This window comes from Muntiacus reevesi, chromosome 2 (assembly GCF_963930625.1).
Source record: "Muntiacus reevesi chromosome 2, mMunRee1.1, whole genome shotgun sequence".
Classification (NCBI taxonomy): Eukaryota; Metazoa; Chordata; class Mammalia; order Artiodactyla; family Cervidae; genus Muntiacus; species Muntiacus reevesi.
The window spans coordinates 181,091,034-181,109,500 of NC_089250.1; the positions used below are offsets into that span (position 1 = coordinate 181,091,034).

At 64.0% G+C, this 18,467-nt stretch overlaps 1 protein-coding gene and 1 non-coding gene across 5 annotated transcripts; one reads left to right on the forward strand and one right to left on the reverse strand.

Moving 5' to 3' along the window:
* Positions 1-408: 408 nt before the first annotated feature.
* LOC136162240 (small nucleolar RNA SNORD60) lies at positions 409-491 on the reverse strand. The gene has a single exon (XR_010662049.1). It is a non-coding gene; the product is annotated as a small nucleolar RNA SNORD60 (small nucleolar RNA).
* Positions 492-1,098: 607 nt separating this feature from the next.
* TRAF7 (TNF receptor associated factor 7) lies at positions 1,099-18,458 on the forward strand. Of its 4 annotated transcripts, none has more exons than XM_065924068.1 (21): positions 1,099-1,258; positions 8,618-8,733; positions 8,994-9,051; positions 10,349-10,440; positions 12,787-12,903; positions 13,282-13,374; positions 13,522-13,555; positions 14,036-14,219; positions 14,333-14,461; positions 15,082-15,299; positions 15,376-15,449; positions 15,605-15,653; positions 15,730-15,857; positions 16,053-16,135; positions 16,760-16,799; positions 16,921-17,037; positions 17,115-17,237; positions 17,379-17,498; positions 17,590-17,721; positions 17,815-17,934; positions 18,098-18,458. In XM_065924068.1, the coding sequence occupies exons 2-21, from the start codon at positions 8,656-8,658 to the stop codon at positions 18,110-18,112; spliced, it is 2,004 nt and encodes a 667-aa protein (XP_065780140.1). In that variant the 5' UTR covers positions 1,099-1,258; positions 8,618-8,655; the 3' UTR covers positions 18,113-18,458. The 4 variants fall into 4 exon arrangements, with proteins under 4 accessions (XP_065780140.1, XP_065780138.1, XP_065780141.1 ...); XM_065924066.1 differs by having other exon boundaries at positions 1,101-1,258; positions 14,333-14,467; XM_065924067.1 differs by lacking the exon at positions 1,099-1,258 and adding an exon at positions 6,392-6,543 and having other exon boundaries at positions 14,333-14,467.
* Positions 18,459-18,467: the final 9 nt, after the last annotated feature.

Sequence of the window (18,467 nt, forward strand, 5' to 3'; positions counted from 1 at the left end):
GATAATGCCTAAAGGGAAGTATGAATTCTACCGGACATAGCATTGAGTTTGACCAAGGCAGTTTGCCTTGAGTGAGGTTCAAGAAATTATCTTCCCCAAAGGCACGAAACACCAGCCTTCCTCCTAAGAGGGAAGCCTTAGAAAAAAAACGAGGCAGAAAGCGGGAAGAGAGGGAGAAGCCAGACATTCCCCAGTCACAGGTGGAAAAGGCCCTGGATTTACCTGGAATCCAAGGATCCCCATCAGGGCACCAGGGCCCCTTAGAAAGACGCTGACCTCAAGGTCTCCAGCTGGGTCACCAACGGTCCTGAAAGTCAGAAAGAGCCCAATTGTAGACAGATGCTCTATCCTGCCATTTCTGGCAAGACGTGTTTTCACCCCCAGGCCCTTCCACGGTGGGGGCACCTAAAGCCTCAGTCTTGCAATATAATCAGACTGCACGTGCAGTTTTCATACGAGGTGTCAGAAATTAAAGCAATTCATCACAGGCTCGGAACTGAATTTGGGAAGCCAGCCCCAGCCCAGCCTTACCTCTGGGAAGCAGAAACAATTCGGACTTCCGACGCAACTGGGGCGAGCTGGAGGCAGAGGAGCGTAGAGAGCTAAAGATCAACGTGGGAGCTCGGGCTGAGAGAGGAGCCCGGGGGCCAGGTTGGCCGAGTTTGGACCACCTTCCCGGGCCCCGCCGGGCCAGGGTCCCTCCTCCAACGTGCATCATTCGCACCTAGACAAACACCTTCCACCGCGTGCTAGATCCTGAAAGACCGCAGGTCTGCCGGACTCAAGTACTTATAGAAACTGTTCCAGCTCTGCGATTGGGCAATCCCGGAAGAAGTATCCGCCCCCGTCAATGCTGATACGCTCTTCCTTCCACTCTTCCTGTCTTCACCAACCGAGCCCTGGCATCGCTTTCGGGAGCGGATCAGCACCCTTAAGCCCCACCCCTTTGCAGAGGCCATTGAACCTAGCTGTGACTGACGGATATACCCAGCCAATCAGAGCCCGAACTGCAACATAGAGTGATCCCGAAGCCACCAATCCATCCCTGCGACGCCGGAGCCACCGGAAGTCGTAGTTCCTGAAGAGCCGAGGGGAAGGCAGCCGCCTGGGGCCGCGAGAGCCGGGGAACTACAGTTTCCGGCGGGCACCGCGCCGGCGCGCTTCCGGCACGAGTGGCCCGTCCCTTCCCCGGCCCGCGGCCGAGGGGGCACGATGAAGCGAAAGGGTGGTGCTCCCGTTCTCGAGCGGCCACGGGCGGGTGAGTGTTCGCGCGGCGTGCCGGGGCCGGGGCTCGCGCCTTCGGTCCGCGCGGTGGAGCAAGAGGCCGGGTGTTTGGGGCCCCGGGAAGGGTTCGGGCCTGGGGGGCGGGGCTCAGGCGCGCCGGCTTTTCCCTCGTCCGTGCGTTTGTCTGTCAGCTGGGCCGTCGCTCGCTCCTCTCCTCCGTTCTCTTCTTTATTCGCTCTTTCTTCCTCCGTTTACGGTTCGCCTCCGGGTGCCCACCACTGTCACAGGCGCGGGGAGACTGCGGAGAGCGAGACCCCAGTTCTCCTGTGCTCTTCTCGAGGAGGGTTTCTCAGCCTCGCCCCTCTTGGCACTTCGTGCCCATCGTCACTGCCCGCTGTGCCTTGTAGTGTGTTGATCACTATCCCTGGGCTCCACCCACCAGATACCAGTAGCCTCCCTCGCCCCCGGTGTGACAACCAAAAATGTCTCCAGCCATTTCCAAGCGTCCCCCCTCTTCAGAACCGGTGATGGGGGGGGGAATCCCCCCACAATACACAGACACAGTCATGATGATCTGTGACAGGTGCTATGAAAAACAAAGAAGCAGGGCATTGAGAAAGAGACAGTACTGGGGGCTCCTGAAGGGCTTGAGGAGGGGCATCTCCTGCAAGCAGCCTGTCCTGGGGGGAAGTTGCTGGAAAAGCATATTGGGCAGAGGAAGAAGGACTGCAAAGGCCCAGGATGAGAAAGCTCAGAGGACGCCAGCGGGTTCTGGCGATGGGGTGAGAGGTGAAGTGATAAGGCCAGGCCAGAGTGCAGGATGGAGGCTGCGTGGTGCTCACAAGGGAGGCTGTTGGGGAGTTTGAGCATAGGAGAGCCAGCGTCAGGTCTGTGTAGCCAAGTGCCTTTGTTTGTGTGCGGAGGATGGACTGCTGGCTTCACTGGGGAAGGAGAGCGTGAGGAGGCTGGATTGTGTGTGGGGGGCAGGAGTGGGTTCCTCTTCTAATCTTCACTTGGGTCTGGCTGCCTGGGCCAGGTTGTCTTGAGCCAGGTCAGGATGGTCAGCTGGGGCTGAGTCTGGGGTCCTGCTGGATCGTACCCTGCTCTTGCAGCGGGGAGGGTTTCCACCCTGCTGTGCTATGTCTTTGCTTAGAGCTTTGTGCTGCTCATCAGTTTCCCCTCCTCCCATCCCTCGGACCTCTCCTCATATACACACGGGCCCCCTCTCCTGGGGGCTGCCCACCCCTGGCCTTTGGAAAGCATGTGGCATCTCTCTTCCACATTTCTTTTCTTTGGGTCTCTCCCTTTCCACACTTCTTCTCCTCTCTGTCATAAATTCCCCCTTGCATTGCTCTGGGCATCCAAGCTTCTCCTTGGAAACTCTAGTCCCTGTGTCTCAAGGTGCCTACATCCTACAACAGCATTGCCTCCAGGAAGCCAGACCCTCCTCCCTTGGAGCAGTGAGAGCTGGGACATGGGCTACCTGGCTGATAAGAGCCCAGCCAGGAAGGAGGGGCTCGAGTTGAGGTTCTCTGTGGAGTGACTCCACTATGATCCTGTGTCATGATCTCTCTGGAAACAAATGGAAAAGATTACGGTCTTCAGTATTGCCTAAGAGGGCGGCAGGAACCCCCAGAAAAGTGCCTTTGGCAGGTTGAGCAGCTCAGTGGTACCTCCAACCCTCTGCCTCCTCTCCACCCCCCCCCCCCCCCCCGCCAGGCTCCTGGCTTCTTCAGACTCAAGTGTGAACCTTGGCCAGTTGGCTGGACAAAGGAATGGGCAATTTGGGAAATGGAGGATGATTTGGCTGAAGGGCCTGAGCCACTTTGGAGGCTTTGGCTGCCCAGATGCGATGATCCAGCCTCTTGATGACTCGGGGAGGGGCTGGTTTACCTGCAAGGTGGGGCCCCTTGGTTCACTGGCCGCCACAGAGGAAGCAAAAGGAACAGGACTTTGGTCAGCCCTGACCTCTTGCTGGCTGTCTGTGCCTGCGGTGACCTTGCAGCTTCCATTGTCAGTTCTCAAGAAGGAGCTGATGTCGGTGGAGCCTTCATTGCTAACTCACATGGCATCTCTCATAGTTCCTTCCAGACTTGAGTACATCCAATCCATTTAGTGGGTGAAGAAACCTGAGGACCAGGCAGGCACACAACTTGCCCGAAGTTGCACACTTGCCAAGTGGCAGAGGTGGGGTTTGAACTCACGTCTCTCGGAGCCTGGCACTCGCGGGTGGGCATCCAGCATTTCAGGCCTCTGGCTGGCTCACGCGGGGGGACCCATGAAGACGGACCCACCAATCCCTCTCAGCTGATGTCCTCAGTGTCCCCGTGTGCTAGCTCTGAGTCAGAAGAGATGGTTGCTCCCCAGAGCAGCGTCGAGTCAGGTGGGGGCTGGTGCTGATGTCACTGTGCACACCTGACCCTTAGCTGCCTGGGGAGGAGAAAGTGGGCTGTCTGGAAGTCTTTTGGGAGATGGATGTTCCCAGGAACCCCCGGGGAGCAGGGTGGAGCAGCCCAGCAGAAACCAGGGCTGGAGGGGTGTGCCCGAGGGCTGAGGGGCGTGGGCTGCTCACCTCCAGACCCAGATCTTCCCAGAAACTGCATGCCCTCCCCGACTTCCACTGGGAAACAAGAAGGAGGAAACCCAGGAGACAGGAGCCACACAGGGAGCAATGAGACAATGGCCAGGGGAGCCTGGAGGTGCACACGGACCCAGGGACTGCCAGCCACTTGGCTCTTAGGTTGAGGCCCTGGGCCTGTCTCCACGAGTTTAGGCCCCCTGATTTAGGACAGCCATTGGGGCTTGGCTGGGCCCTGAGGTGGAGGGAGGGTGTGGGCAGGAAAAAGCGGCCCTGCAGCTGGACACTGAGAGAGGAGGATGAGTGCCACCTCTTTCCAGCACATTCTCTCCCTGTGTTGGATCTGGCCAGCCCCTTCCTCCAGGAAGCCCTCTGGATGTCCCCCAGGCTGGGCCAATCCCTGACCTCATACATTATCCTTAGATATGGAGAAGAAAGGATTGGGGGGGATGAGGCTGGCCCCCAGGGCGGGTGGGGAGGGGAAGGCATTTCCACTGCCAAGTGGAGGTTAAGGCGGGGCTGTGGTGCAGGAAGGGCCGGGCAGGCTGGAGAGGCTGCCCCTGGACAGGAAAGGCCAGGAGGCTGGGTGGAGAGGGCAAGGGGGCAGAACCTTGGGGAGGACAGGCCACAGCACGTGTCTTGGGCAGCTCTGAAACCTCTGTGGAGTCTGGGCTGTGGGTGCCAGGGGCAGGATGGAGAAGAGAGGGCAAAGGCCTGGGCTGAGCACTGGGAGGGAAGGTGGCTGGGCAGGCCCCAGACCAGGGCGCGCTGGGGTCCGAGGGGACCCCTGACAGTCACAGCCTGACTGTCTGGGATGGAAAAGGCGTATTAAGGAGATGCAGGGAACAGTGACGGGAAGTGTGTGCAGCTTTGCTATGGCAACCAGGCCTGTCTCTATAGGACTTGGCAGCCTGGCCTGGGCTTGGGCCAGGGGGCCCTGGGGCAGGGCTTCCCCGGGGCTTTGTGGTCTGCAGGTGAGGCCAAGGCTGCACACAGCTCTGTGGGGCCACCCATGCCCCTCCCTGGGGCAGACAGCATCCAATGTGTGGCTTGATGGCATCTAGGGGCCAGTCCGCCCCCCGCTGGCTCAGGACGTGCTGTTTGGGACACCCCACCACACCCGCTGCCTGGGCTGTTGGAGCAGTTGTCTCGAGGCAGATCTCGGCCTCGTCTGGCCACCCCGCTGACCTTGGCTGCCCCTACAGCCCTCTGGGTACTGCCCGAGGGGAAGGGGTGTCATGTCTCACACTCCCGAAGTGGCCACCCAGCAGATCCCTTTGGACTCCCTCCATGGGGGCTGATCAGAGGAGTGGGTGGGGGGCTTTCCCGAAGCAGGGTGGATGGAGTTCAGGCGCTGGGGCATTTGGGGCGAATATCTAGTTCCTCATTGGGCAGTGAGTGCACCCCGGGCCCCAGGAGAGCCTTAGACACCGGTGGATGTGGGTGGACAGGGACCCCTGGGCCTTGACCCTGGCCCAGGCAAGGCAGGGGAGGGGCTGTTCTTGGTCCCCCTGGCCCTCCAGCCTCACCCCAGGTGGACACCCCATTTCCATCAGGACTGGGGCCTTTCTCAGGGATAGGATCTCTGAATCCAGCCCCCAGACTGTGCTGAGGCGCCTCGGCCGGGAGGGAGGAAGGATGAAGGGAGCGCTTTCTGGCCCTCCCCCACTCGGGTCTCCCGGGTCTGCCAGCCCACAGCTTTTCCCAGTTTACCAGGGGCCAGGTTCTGGCGTGGGTGAGGATTCTCACTCTCTGTTGACAACTTCCTGCCTGCCTACGCGCCTCAGGCTGACTGTGGGTGGGGAAGGGGCCTCCTCCCCCAGGGCCCGGGCACACCCCCGGGCCGCCTCCGTGGAGCCCCAGCCCCCAGAGTGCTGAGCTGTGCTCTGCGTTGCTGGGGTTTTGGCCTCCAGGAAGAGGATACCGGGGAGGACTGTTGTTACGAAATGCAGCCCCTGGGGGGGCCAGTCTGAGGGCGGGCCGGGGGCATCTCGCTCAATTCCTAGAAGCTCTGGATGCAATCTCAGCGTTCCGGGTGGGCGGGGCGGCAGTCCCCTCCCTCCTGCACCCCACCCCCGCACCCCTTCCAGGGCACATGAGTGAGTGGGGCAGAAAGGTCCCCCACCATCCGGGGTGGACAGAACCGACAGGGTCCTCCCACCATCCAGGGCGCATGGGTGGACCAGGCGGACAGGATCCCCCCACCATCTGGGGTGCACGGGTGGGCAGGGCGACCAAGGCCCCTGCACCACCATCCAGGGCAGCGGGTGGGCGGGACGACCAAGGTCCCCCACCATCCAGGGCTGGGGCGGTGCACTGAACCCTGTGAACCGGGAAGTGATTCTCTCCGTCCTTCCCTCTCTCAGCCCCTCAGCCCGGCTCTCTCGGGCCAGTCCCCCTGCAACTGGCCGGGTCCTGTGTCATCGCCCCGCCTGACCCTATTGGCTGTCTGGGGACTTTCCGGCTGATTTGCATGTTGCCTGCAGTCCTGCGTGCCTTTCTGTTTACTTCACTTCGGAGCGGGACAGCCAGACTGCCACTGCAACAGGCGCTCAGGCAACCGGCACCCCTGGGCGGGGCGGGGGGGGGGCGCGGGCGGCAGCAGGCTGGTTGCCGCCTGGGGGGAGTGCCTGCCAGGGTCACGGCCGCCCGGTCCGTGGACGCCACTCTCTGCAGCCAGCAGCTGGCCTCGTGGCCCCGGGGAGCTTGCAGCGGAGGGAGCAGATGATTGTAAAATCCAGGTCAGTGTCAGCCGGCGGCCACCCAGAGCCAGCCGAGGGTTTCCCCAAAGGGGCGGAGCATTTTGCGCTGATGGGTTGAGTGCTGGAGCTGGCTGGGCCTCACGCAGCCACAGCCCAGTGGCCTTACTCCTAGCAGGGCAGCCCCCAGGACTTCCTACTTAACAGGGAGACCCACAGGGGCGCTGGAGGTGGGCTTCCAGAGCCCCTGCTACCCACTAGAGAACAAGCCACAGAGTGGGGGAGGCAAGCCCTTCGAGTCACAGCAGGACCAGCAGCCGGCAGGAGGCCAGGCTTTGGCCAAGCTCTGGGGACCCCCTCAGGCACTCAGAGCCCTGCAGGCGGGCAGGGGTCCCCATGGCAATGCCACCTGTGGGGGCTGAGAGCCATCCTTGTTGAAGCCTGAGTCTCAAAACTTGGGCTGATGGTGAGAGCTGGTCTTTGGAAGGGTGCAGCTGGGGAGAAGTGAGGAGAGCTTTAGAGCCAGCCCCTCCCTGCTGTCCTGCCGGGTGGGCCCCAGGGCACACTGCTTGGCTGTTGTTGGGGGCGTGGCTGTCGCTGGATGGGCCAGCTCAGGAGAGCCTGGCGTGGAAAGTGCCAGAACCAACTGGACTGTGCCTTGCTGTCTGCTGGACTCACATGGGGGGCGTAGAGCATCTCCCGCCTTCTTGTGGGGGCCTGGGTTGTCCTTCCCCCTGGAGCCTTGGGATCCTGTAGGACCCCCAGACCACTGGGTGGGCCCCTGCCTGCCCCGCAGCATGGGGAGAGCCGTTCCTGATGCTGGTCTGATGGCTGGGCCGGGTGCTGGGTGATGAGCCCGTGCCGCGTGTCCAGGTGAGGCTACTGGAGGTCTCCTGAGGTGGAGAGCTCACGCGGGCCTGGTGACAAGGCCTGGGCGTGTGGCCTCCCTCCCCATGCAGGGCTCTCAACACAGCCGACTGCCATGGCGGGACACGGTGCTCCGGGCTGCAGACTCGGCAGGTCCTGACGTCAGGCACACCGCTCTGGCACGGGGGCGGGGGTGGGGGGGTCTGCTGATATGGCCACTTCAGTTTAGTTCAGTCACTCAGTCGTGTCCGACTCTTTGTGACTCCATGGACTGCAGCACACCAGGCCTTCCTGTCTGTCACCGACTCCCAGAGCTTACTCAAACTCATGTCCATGGAGTCCATGATGCCATCCAACCATCTCATCCTCTGTCGTCCCCTTCTCCTCCTGCCCTCAATCTTTCCCAGCATCAGGGTCTTGTCCAATGAGTCAGCTGTTTGCATCAGATGGCCCCCTCAGGGTGGGTACTATCTTGGGAGTGAAGCTGCCTTCCGGGAGGGCCCGTCCTCTGTGGGCGGCTGACAGGGTCTCCTTACACCCAGGCCTGGCTAGCTCTCCCTGGGCCCACCCTAGTTCCTCTTATTGGGTGGGAGTCCCCAGAAACCAGGGGTGATGCCCACAGCCCCATCTCCCTACTACCTGCTTACCCCAGCCCTGGAGACTGAGCACCCTGCGGGGCAAGCAAGGCCACGCTCTGTTCCTGGGGCGGGCGACCTGCACATCGTCAGCAGTCTGAGCTCTGTGCTCCTCTCCTGCCTGAAGGGGCTTTCTGTGTGTGGTGAGGCTGGTGAGGGGTGGGGTGCCACCCACAGGTCCCCTGGTGTGTGGCCAGCATCCTGCCATCCTGGAGACTGGTGCCTCACCACACCTACCCTGGCAGGAAATGGCCTGAGGCTGGCCCAGCCTTGGCCCCAGGGGCATTTGGACCTTGGACCCCGGGGAACAGCAGAGCAGGAGTTGGGGGCGGGGGGCAGAACTGGTGGGCTTTTCCCAAGGGCTAAGCCTTGGAGCAAGGTGGAACTGAGCACCAGCTCCTGGCCCCCATCCCGGGCCTCCTCCTTCCCTCCGGCCTGTCCACACCTGGCGCAGGCGGGAGGGGAGGGGGCTTGGACCGCAGGAACCCACCCTTGTTGCAATTGGTGGTGGAGCCAGGCCTTCCAGAGCAGGCCTGCCCCCGGGCGGAGCAGCCCCGCCAACCAGCAGGGCCTGGGCCACAGTCTGGAGCCCCATGTTTGTGCTCTGCCTGCAGGGGACACCGCCCGAGGAGCCTGGATGCCGCTCTAGAGCATGAGCTCGGGCAAGGGCGCCCGCTACAACCGCTTCTCCGGGGGGCCGAGCAACCTTCCCACCCCAGACACTGCCGGGGTGAGGGACACCGCCGGGGAGGGTCGCCTCTGGGCACTCCCCGTGCCCACCCCACACGCCCAGGGCCCCGGGGGGCTTTCTGGAACATGCAGTCCATCCCTGGAGGTCCCTCGAGGGGGGGCTGTGCCATGTGTGTGGTTGGTGTGTCTGCGAGTGTGCGTGCATGCGGGCTCCTTAGTGGGATAGTGTCAGCCCACATCCACGTGTGTGTCCACATCCTCCGCGGGGTCAGGGCTGAGTCACATTCATTCTCTCTCCAGACCAGGATGGAAACCACCTTCGGGCCCGCCTTTTCGGCTGTCACCACCATCACGAAAGGTGAGCCTGGAGCCCAAGCCAGCCTGGGCTGCAGAGGCAGTCCACCATCCCGCTGCCTGCCCCCAGGCCCCCCTGCACCTCCTTGCGGAGCCTGCCTGCCGCCTCTCTGGGTGGGCACCACTTCACACCCTGTCCCTGATCAAGTGACCCCTGACTCATCCCACCCCAGGCTCTTAGAGTTGGGCTCAGGGGCAGGCCGGGCCTGGGAAGGTGGCAGGAGAGACTCCTGGGGCCCTTCCTGGAGTCCGGTCCCTTGGGGAGGAACTAGCACACGAAGGCACAGCCTCCTCCCTGAGACGGCACGTGGCCCCTCCAGGCAGGACTGACTGTCCTTCTGCTTTTTCAGGGCTCTGCCCCTCCTCGCAGTACACACGTGTGTGCTAAGTCGCCTCAGCCATGTCCGACTCCGTGACCCCCTGGACTGTAGCCCACCAGGCTCCTCTGTCCTTGGGATTCTCCAGGCAATAACACTGGAGTGGGTTGCCGTGCCCTCCTCCAGGGGATCTTCCCCACCCAGCGTTTTCTCTGGATACACTTGGTGGCGGGGCCCTCAGCCTGCTGCGCACCTCTGCTCACCCAGGCTCTTTTCTCCTGCCAGGTGACCCCCCAGGAGCTCTGAAAGAGCTCTCTTTTTTTCCTCAGATGTTCCTGAGGGAAAAGCAAATATGCATCTCCCCTACCCGCAACTCTCGGGTCCCTGATTTCTCATCTGCCTTTAGAAGCTGCGTGGCACACTGCCCTGGCAGACAAGAGCTCCTGGGCAGAGGGCGAGGGGGCCTGTCCCACCCAGCACCCCCTCAGTGTCAGGGCAGGGCAGAGCCAGTGACCAGGGCTGACCAGCTGCCCTGGCAGGCCCCCCACCAGGCAGGGACTCAGGGCCACTCACAGGGCAGCCCGCTGAAGCCTGGATCGTGCACCCATGCCTTTGGGGCTGGTGTGGTGACATCTGGGCCCGGTTGGGCCCTAGACCACTATGTGCCCCCGGCTGCTGGCTTCAGTGACTCAGAGAGGAACTCCTGTTCCCACGTGAACCCCTGACCAGTGCCTTCTCTGAGCAGTCGGAGTGACAGGCAGGAAGAGGTGGGCGGAGAGGGGCCCGGACCACCAGGCTGCGGTACCAGCTGAGGGGCTGCGGACCTCTCTGCCTGGGGGTGGCAGGGCGGGGGCGGGGGGCTTCTAGGCTCAGTGCTGGGGCTGTCCAGGCCGGCCCCGCCTGGCCCACATGCAAAGGTGTCCGCGGCCCGCCCCGGCGGTCTGGCCTCCCCGCACGGCCCACCGTGGCCCTTTCTCTTTGCAGCCGATGGGACCAGCACGTACAAACAGCACCGCAGGACGCCCTCCTCCTCCAGCTCCCTGGCCTACTCCCCGCGGGACGAGGAGGACAGCATGGTGGGTCTGCGCCGCACTCCTCTCTGCCCTCGGGAGCAGGCCTCTCTCTCTCCAGGCCCCTCCTCCCCAGGGCCCGGGGCCCAGGAGGAGCTGAAGGTGGAGGCTCAGCCTGCGGGGAGTGCCCCGAGCTCTGGGGTGAGGGTGGAGAGAGTGGTGAGGCAGGGGCCCAGCGCAGCGACACCCTGAGGTTTCCAGAGGGGCGGCGGGCGAGGTGCAGCCGGGCCGGGGTTTGCAGCGCCCGCAGATCTGGATGTTTAACTCCCTCTTGTGGGGATGGTGGGAGCCACGGAAGGTTCATTCAGGAGGGTGACCAGGTCTGATCCCCGTTTTTGAAGCTTTCTTTCCTACCGAGTGGAGGCTGTGTGTGTGGGTTGCTGGGTGGAGGAAGGGGCCCTGAGCCTGGGGGTCCTGACCAGAGACAGGAGCCAGCAGGCAGGGAAATGTGGACAGGCCCAGGCGGGGGTTACCGATTTAGGGATTTGGGGCAGAGTTGGAGCTGGCTGTCAGTGCCCACGCAGTGGGGCCAGGGTCACAGTGGCCATTCATTCCCTGTCATTCTGCCCACTGGCCCCTCACTAGGCTCTGGGGTTGCAGGGGGGAGCGAAGGCGGGCCCGGGTGGCAGGCCTGGGGCGCAGTCACCCTCGGGCCATCACCCTCACCCTCGCCCACCTCTCTGGGCTGCCCCTGCTTTCCCTTGGACCTCCCTCTGGCTGGCTCTCCAGCCCTGATAGCCCCCCAGCACCAAAGGTTTCTCCTCGGTGGCCAGCTCTTGTTTTCTGTTTAATAGGGAGAAAAAGAAGTATTTCTAATTATTCAAAAAACACACTTATGTGCCCAGAACGGCACTAGGCCCTCCCCAAGCACGGGCCCCCTCCCTTGGGCTCTGCCTGCCTCTGTGCCCGGGGCCCATGATGTGCCCAGGGCCTGTCACGTGTCTGGGGCCTATGACGTGTTCATGGAGCAAGGCAGGAAGCAGTAGGCCCACCTGCCCGACTGGGTCTTGAGGACAGTGGCCTCCCTGTGCCTGTGGTGTCTGGAATCCTTGGGTTTTGGTGGCTCGGGATGTGGGCACGTGCTATGAGGGTCCAGAGCCGCGGCCACCTGGACACCAAGTCTTTGGCTGTTGGGCCCCCCAGGCTGCCCCCTGCTTGCCCTGAGGAGCCCGGCCTTCCCAGGCCCTGTGGTTTGGGGCCAGCGGCCCTGCGCCCAGCCCAGGCCTGTCGCTGCCCCTGCACTCAGGCGGAGTGGGGTCCCTGCAGGGGGCAAGCAGCCGGGGGAGAGAGCCTGGCCAGCCCGCGCACTTGGCCCCGCTCCCGCCTGGACCTGCTCTCACCCTGTGGTCTCCATCGCTGCCCTGGGGGTGGTTTGACTCACTTCCTCTGACTTTCCCCGCTCGCTCCTCATGTGGCGTTTTCATGCAAACGTGCTGCTCGGGCTGCCGGGCGCTGCCCTGGCAAAGGAGGTGCCCGTCCGCGGTCACGCTGGGTACATGGATCTCTGCCGCCTGCACACCAGGAAGCCGGGCCCTGGCACTACCTGGCCAGCCTCCCTGGGCCTGCAGGGGTCCCGTGCCTCGGGCTTGTGGGGAGGGGACCCTTCCAATAGTCCGCGCACCCCCCCACAGCTCAGAAGGAGGCAGCTGGGCCTAGGGGGCTGGGCCCAGAGGGGCCGGCAGGCTGGGCATGGAGGCAGGAGGTTTATGGCTCTTGAATGAGGCTTCTGGAAGGCTGAGAGAGGAGCATGGGAGTGACTGGACCAATTGCTCTGGTAGGATCTCTCCTGGAGGATTCTGGGCCCCGAGGGAAGGAAGGGACAGTGCCTGTCGTCCTGGCGTGCCCCCACTCTATGTCTCTGGGGGCTCAGGCAGAGGCCAGCACCTGTGGCCCTCCCACCTATTCTCAGAAGCTGGCCTAGGGTTTGGTGGGGTGTCCACCCTCCCCTGGGAGCCTTCCTGGCTTGGCCTACTGTCCCCAGGCAGGATGGCCCGTGGGCCCCTGGAGCCCCGCAGCCTCCCGCAGCCAGCCTTTCAGCCCCTCCCTCCGGCAGTCTGGAGACCGTGGCCACCCCCTCCCTGGGATTGGCTGGTGGAGGTGCCCCCTCTGTGGCCCACATTCCCTCACGGGAAGCAGGAAGCAGGCCGAGCGTGTCCTCGTAGAATTGAATAGCAGGAAGTCTCTCCATTTACACAAAGAGTTGGCAGACGTGAGCGGGCGTCCCAACTGCAGGGCCAGGACCGCAGGGCCGGCTTTGCGCACTCGGCACACTGGGGACTGGGTGGGCGCCCGCTGGGCCGGGGGGCCCGGCCCGGCCCTCCCGCCAGCTGACGGCCGCCCCGCTGCCCGCAGCCGCCCATCAGCACGCCTCGCCGCTCCGACTCGGCCATCTCTGTGCGCTCCCTGCACTCCGAGTCTAGCATGTCCCTCCGTTCCACGTTCTCGCTGCCGGAGGAGGAGGAGGAGCCGGTAGGTGTGGCTGGCGGGAAGCCCTCCCTGTGCCGGGAGGTTGGGGCCCCTTCCCCTCTGGCCCCGGTAGGGGCCCGCTGTCTGCACAGGCCCACATCGGGGACTCGGGGGCCCAGGCCAGGTCCCCCAGGCACGTTTTCACTCCCCGTCCCAGGGGCTACACAGGAACCAGCTTTCGGAAGGAAAAGTGGAGCCCACCCAGGGCCCCTTCTATTCTGCGTCCCAGGGAGAGGGTGGGCATAGCTGAGGGCTTCTCCATGCACGAGTCCCCTCGAGCCCTAGGTCTCAGTGGGCTCCCCTCAGGACACAGCCCAGCCCGTGGGAGGGGGAGCTGGATGCCTGCCGCCCCGGCGCCCCCTCATCCCTCCCTGCTTCCAGGAGCCGCTGGTGTTCGCCGAGCAGCCCTCGGTGAAGCTGTGCTGCCAGCTCTGCTGCAGCGTGTTCAAGGACCCCGTGATCACCACGTGTGGGGTGAGCTGCCCTCCCTGGCCTGTGCGCTTTGTGAGCCCCGAACCGTGGGGCGCCCAGTCTGGCCGCCCGGCACTTGCTCTCTGCAGTGGGCGAGGGGTGGGCCCCACTGTGGCCGTGACCCCACCTGCCTGCCCGTTGTCCCCACAGCACACCTTCTGCCGAAGATGCGCCTTGAAGTCAGGTAGGACCCTCTCAGCCCAGGCCCGGCCACCCGGGTCCCCAGCGGCGGGGAAGTCCCTCTGGGGAGGTCCGCCCAGGGCCCAGCACTAGTGGAGCCCCCTAGTCCTCCCACAGTGGCAGTTCCTGGGCAAGCACTCAGGCCAAGCTCGGCATCCTCAGCGGCAGGTGTGGACGAGACCCCTGGGTGCAGCGCCTGCTGTCAGGGCTGCCAGCCTTGCCAGCTCAGGCTTGGCCACCGGCCCGCTCCACGCTCTGTCCCCAGCCCCCTGCCACTACCCCAGACTCCCAGGGCCACGGAGAGGCCTCTCACCACCGCTCACCCAGTGCTCGTCCCTTCCTGTCCTAGAAGCCCCAGAGGGGGAAGGCAGATGAGGGGATGAGCCCCCGGTGGAGGCTCAGCCCACCCTGAAGGGGAGCAGGCTCCAGGCCCGGGGCGGGGCTGGCTGGGCGGGCCATGCAGTCAGCGTGCCCTCCCCCCCAGAGAAGTGCCCTGTGGACAACGCCAAGCTGACGGTGGTGGTGAACAATATTGCGGTGGCCGAGCAGATTGGCGAGCTCTTCATCCACTGCAGGCACGGCTGTCGGGCGGTGGGGGGCGGGAAGCCCTCCGTCTTCGAGGTGGACCCTCGAGGGTGCCCCTTCACCATCAAACTCAGCGCTCGAAAGTAAGGGCCCCCGTTTGCCCCCAGTCCCCGCCCCCCCCCCCCCCCGGAACCCCTGGGAGCTGGGGCCTCTGGGGACTCAGCCCCCGCGCTGTGCCGCCCGGCTGCCCCTCCAGGGACCACGAGGGCAGCTGTGACTACAGGCCCGTGCGCTGCCCCAACAACCCCAGCTGCCCGCCCCTCCTCAAGATGAACCTGGAGGCCCACCTCAAGGAGTGCGAGCACATCAAGTGTCCCCACTCCAAGTACGGGTGAGTGGGCGGGGGTGGGTGCAAGGGGCTGCCCCGGGCAGGGGTGGGCGGGCGGAGGGCGGCGGGCCTGGGCTTGCATTCACGGTCCCTCCTTCAGCAAACCTTGGCTGAGATCCGCCTGAGTGCCGGGCACTGGGGAGACGGCCTTAATGGGAGCCACACCGTCGACTGTGTAATTACAAACTGAGGTACAGGTGCTGAGGAGGAGACCTGAGCCCTGCGGGGACACGGCGTGCGGGGACACGGCGCCCGGGGAGCTGGGGACTGATGCATGCGAGGGCACGAGCCGGGCCCGGACCTGGGAGAGGGCTTCCGGCAGCTGGACCAGCAGCAGGGAGTTGAGAGTAGAGGGGAGAGGGGCCGGCAGAGGAGGCGGCAGCTGGCTCTTCGGGGTGGAAGCCAGTGAGGGGGAGCAGGAGCCCTGGAGGAGCTCTGGGCCGGAGCACAGTGGCTGGATTGCTGGGGGAGGCGGGACGGGTGGTGGGCAAGCGGGTGTGCGCAGGGTTGTGGCTCAGCACAGAAGTGGGATTTGCGGGAGACTTGGAGCTGGAGAGGCAGAGGGAAGGGTCTGCCTGGGCGGGCAGGTGGGCAGGGCAGCTGTGCTGTCCCGCTAGGTGCACGTTCATCGGGAACCAGGACACATACGAGACGCACTTGGAGACGTGCCGCTTCGAGGGCCTGAAGGAGTTCCTGCAGCAGACAGACGACCGCTTCCACGAGATGCACGTGGCGCTGGCCCAGAAGGACCAGGAGATTGCCTTCCTGCGCTCCATGCTGGGCAAGCTCTCGGAGAAGATCGACCAGCTGGAGAAGAGCTTGGAGCTCAAGTTTGGTGAGAGCCCGGGCCAGGGGGCACAGGGGTCCAGCCCCGCCTCTGGGTCCCTGACACCCCCTGCCCTGCCGCTCAGACGTCCTGGACGAAAACCAGAGCAAGCTCAGTGAGGACCTCATGGAGTTCCGGAGGGACGCGTCCATGCTGAACGTGAGCGGGCAGGGGCCGAGGGCGGGGCTGGATGCTGGGAGGCCTGTTGCCACTCAGGATTAGGTGTCTGTGCTGGGGGCCCTGCCTGGAGTAGGAAAGGCCTTTGGGGCCCCACCCACCCCATGTTCTGCTCTGCTCTGCTCTTGGCCCCGCAGGATGAGCTGTCTCACATCAACGCACGGCTGAACATGGGCATCCTTGGATGTGAGTGTGGGCCCCCCGTCGCCCACCCTGCAACCCCCAGGGCCCCAGGCCCCTCACGCCGCCCATCTCTCTGCAGCGTATGACCCGCAGCAGATCTTCAAGTGCAAGGGGACGTTTGTGGGCCACCAGGGCCCCGTCTGGTGTCTCTGCGTCTACTCCATGGGGGACTTGCTCTTCAGCGGCTCCTCCGATAAGACCATCAAGGTGGGTAGGGGCCTGCCCAGGGGCTGAGCACCCTGGAGCAGCAGGGCTGGGCATGGCACGCCAACCTCTGCCAGCTCCAGGCCCACCCATGGACAGGGCTTTCTCCGCTCCCCCACGCTCACATCATTCGTGCTGTAGTGACCCCTGCCACCGGGCTGGCCCTGCTGTGATCTGCCCTGACCCTGGTCTCTGCAGGTGTGGGACACGTGTACCACCTATAAGTGCCAGAAGACGCTGGAGGGCCATGACGGCATTGTGCTGGCCCTCTGCATCCAGGGGTGAGTGTGGGTGCACGTGTGTCCACTGAGCACAGGCCCATGTGGACCATGCTGCATGTGTCCTAGAGTGACTTTGCCACTCCTAGGACTCTGAGCAGGGCCAAGTCATGGGTGGGGGTATGTAGGCCTCCGTCTCTGACGCTGTGCATTCCCTGAGCAGAGACCTGACGCCGGAGAGCCTCAGGTGGCCAAGGACAGGCGGGACCGGAGGGGAGGCAGGCTGCTGCTGGCCAACAGGGCCTGGCCACCCCCTCAGCCCAGAGTGCCCCTTCTAGACTGTGCCCCCTGGCGCGTTTCATGAGGCTGTGTGCTGTGGGCGTGAGTGTGTGTGTGTGTGTGTGTGTGTGAGATGCTGGTGCACAGGAAGCAACAGCTTGACTGCCAGCAATGCTAACAAGGGTAATTACCTCCTGGCTCAGCTGTCAGACACTTGCCAGGCAGGCGCGTCCAAGGTCCTCTCGCTGAGGTGGAAAGACCGAGGCTGGGCTCAAGGAAGCAGTAGTGGTCCTGGCAACAGCCCAGACCTCTGGTTCCCAGTGGCCAATGCTCGCTTGGCCTGACCAGGGCGGTGTCAGTAGGGATGCTGGCTTCGCATGCCCTGACACCCTGGCTTTGCTTCCCCAGGTGCAAGCTCTACAGTGGCTCGGCCGACTGCACCATCATTGTGAGTGGGGCCCGCGGGAGGGCGGGGTCAGGCCCCACGCATGCCTGAGAACCCCGGGCATGCTGTGCCCCTGGGGCCTGGGCTTGGCAGGGCCTCAGGCTTCGTGCCTGTCTCCCTCCAGGTATGGGACATCCAGAACCTACAGAAGGTGAACACAATCCGGGCCCACGACAACCCGGTGTGCACGCTGGTGTCGTCACACAACATGCTCTTCAGCGGCTCCCTGAAGGCCATCAAGGTCAGGCCAGGTGGGGTGTGTGCATGCCCAATGCCGATGCGTGCCTCCCCGGCCTGCACTCACGGCCACTCCCACAGGTCTGGGACATCGTGGGCACCGAGCTGAAGCTGAAGAAGGAGCTCACCGGCCTCAACCACTGGGTGCGAGCCCTGGTGGCCGCCCAGAGCTACCTGTACAGTGGCTCCTACCAGACAATCAAGGTGGGTCCCCCCACCCCCCCGACCCCGAGCCAGCTCCATCTGCCCTGCCCCCACCGGGCCGGTACAGGGAGGCCCTCACATGCACCCTGGTCCTGGGTGGGCGGCCTGGCCTGGGACGAAGTGGCCCACGCTTGCCCGTAGATCTGGGACATCCGGACCCTCGACTGCATCCACGTTCTGCAGACGTCTGGCGGCAGCGTCTACTCGATCGCCGTGACCAATCACCACATTGTCTGCGGCACCTACGAGAACCTCATCCACGTAAGAGCAGACGCGGTGGGGGGCAGCCTCTGACTCCGGGCCCCTGTCCGCCCCTATCTGTGCCTCTGACCTGCCGGCACCACCCCCCCAGGTGTGGGACATCGAGTCTAAGGAGCAGGTGCGGACCCTGACGGGCCATGTTGGCACTGTGTATGCCCTGGCGGTCATCTCGACGCCAGACCAGACCAAGGTCTTCAGCGCGTCCTATGACCGGTCTCTCAGGGTATGAGCCGGCCAAGCGACTGGAGGGGGCGACTCGGGGTGGCTCAGGGAGGGTGCCAGGCCTGGGCGGTCCTCATGTCCCCTGTGTCCCCAGGTCTGGAGTATGGACAACATGATCTGCACGCAGACACTGCTGCGTCACCAGGGCAGTGTGACTGCGCTGGCCGTGTCCCGGGGCCGGCTCTTCTCCGGAGCCGTGGACAGCACTGTTAAGGTCAGCGCCATGGCTCAGGGCGCCCACAGGGGATGCGTGGGAAAGTGGGAGCGAGGGAGGCGGGTGGGAGCTAGCAGCCCAGGCAGTGGGGGGCAGGTACGGATGACTTTGGGGCTGCATGGCCATTTCAAGTGGCACTTGAAATGGAGTCTTCCCCCTGCAGGTGTGGACTTGCTAACAGAATCCACGCCGGGTCTCGGCTTCCTCTGGGCCTGACCTAGGCCTAAATCCGGTGGGCCACATGACTGGTCTTGGGGTCTCTGCCTGCCCCGTGGTGACTCAGCCAGGCAGGCAGTGCCCTTCATGCCCTGTGCCCAGTGAGCTTCCCTCTGCTTGGCCCTGTCACCATCACTGCCAGGACAGTGCCCAGCCCATCTGGGTGCCAGGTACGACGCTCGCCAGGCCCACCTCCATCCTCACTCCAGATGGACTGTGGGCCTTTTTACTCACCTTTTCTACACTGTTTTTAGACTGTATATAGATTTGATTACTTCTTGATTGAAATAAAAGTTGCACAGACTGTGGCTCTGAGT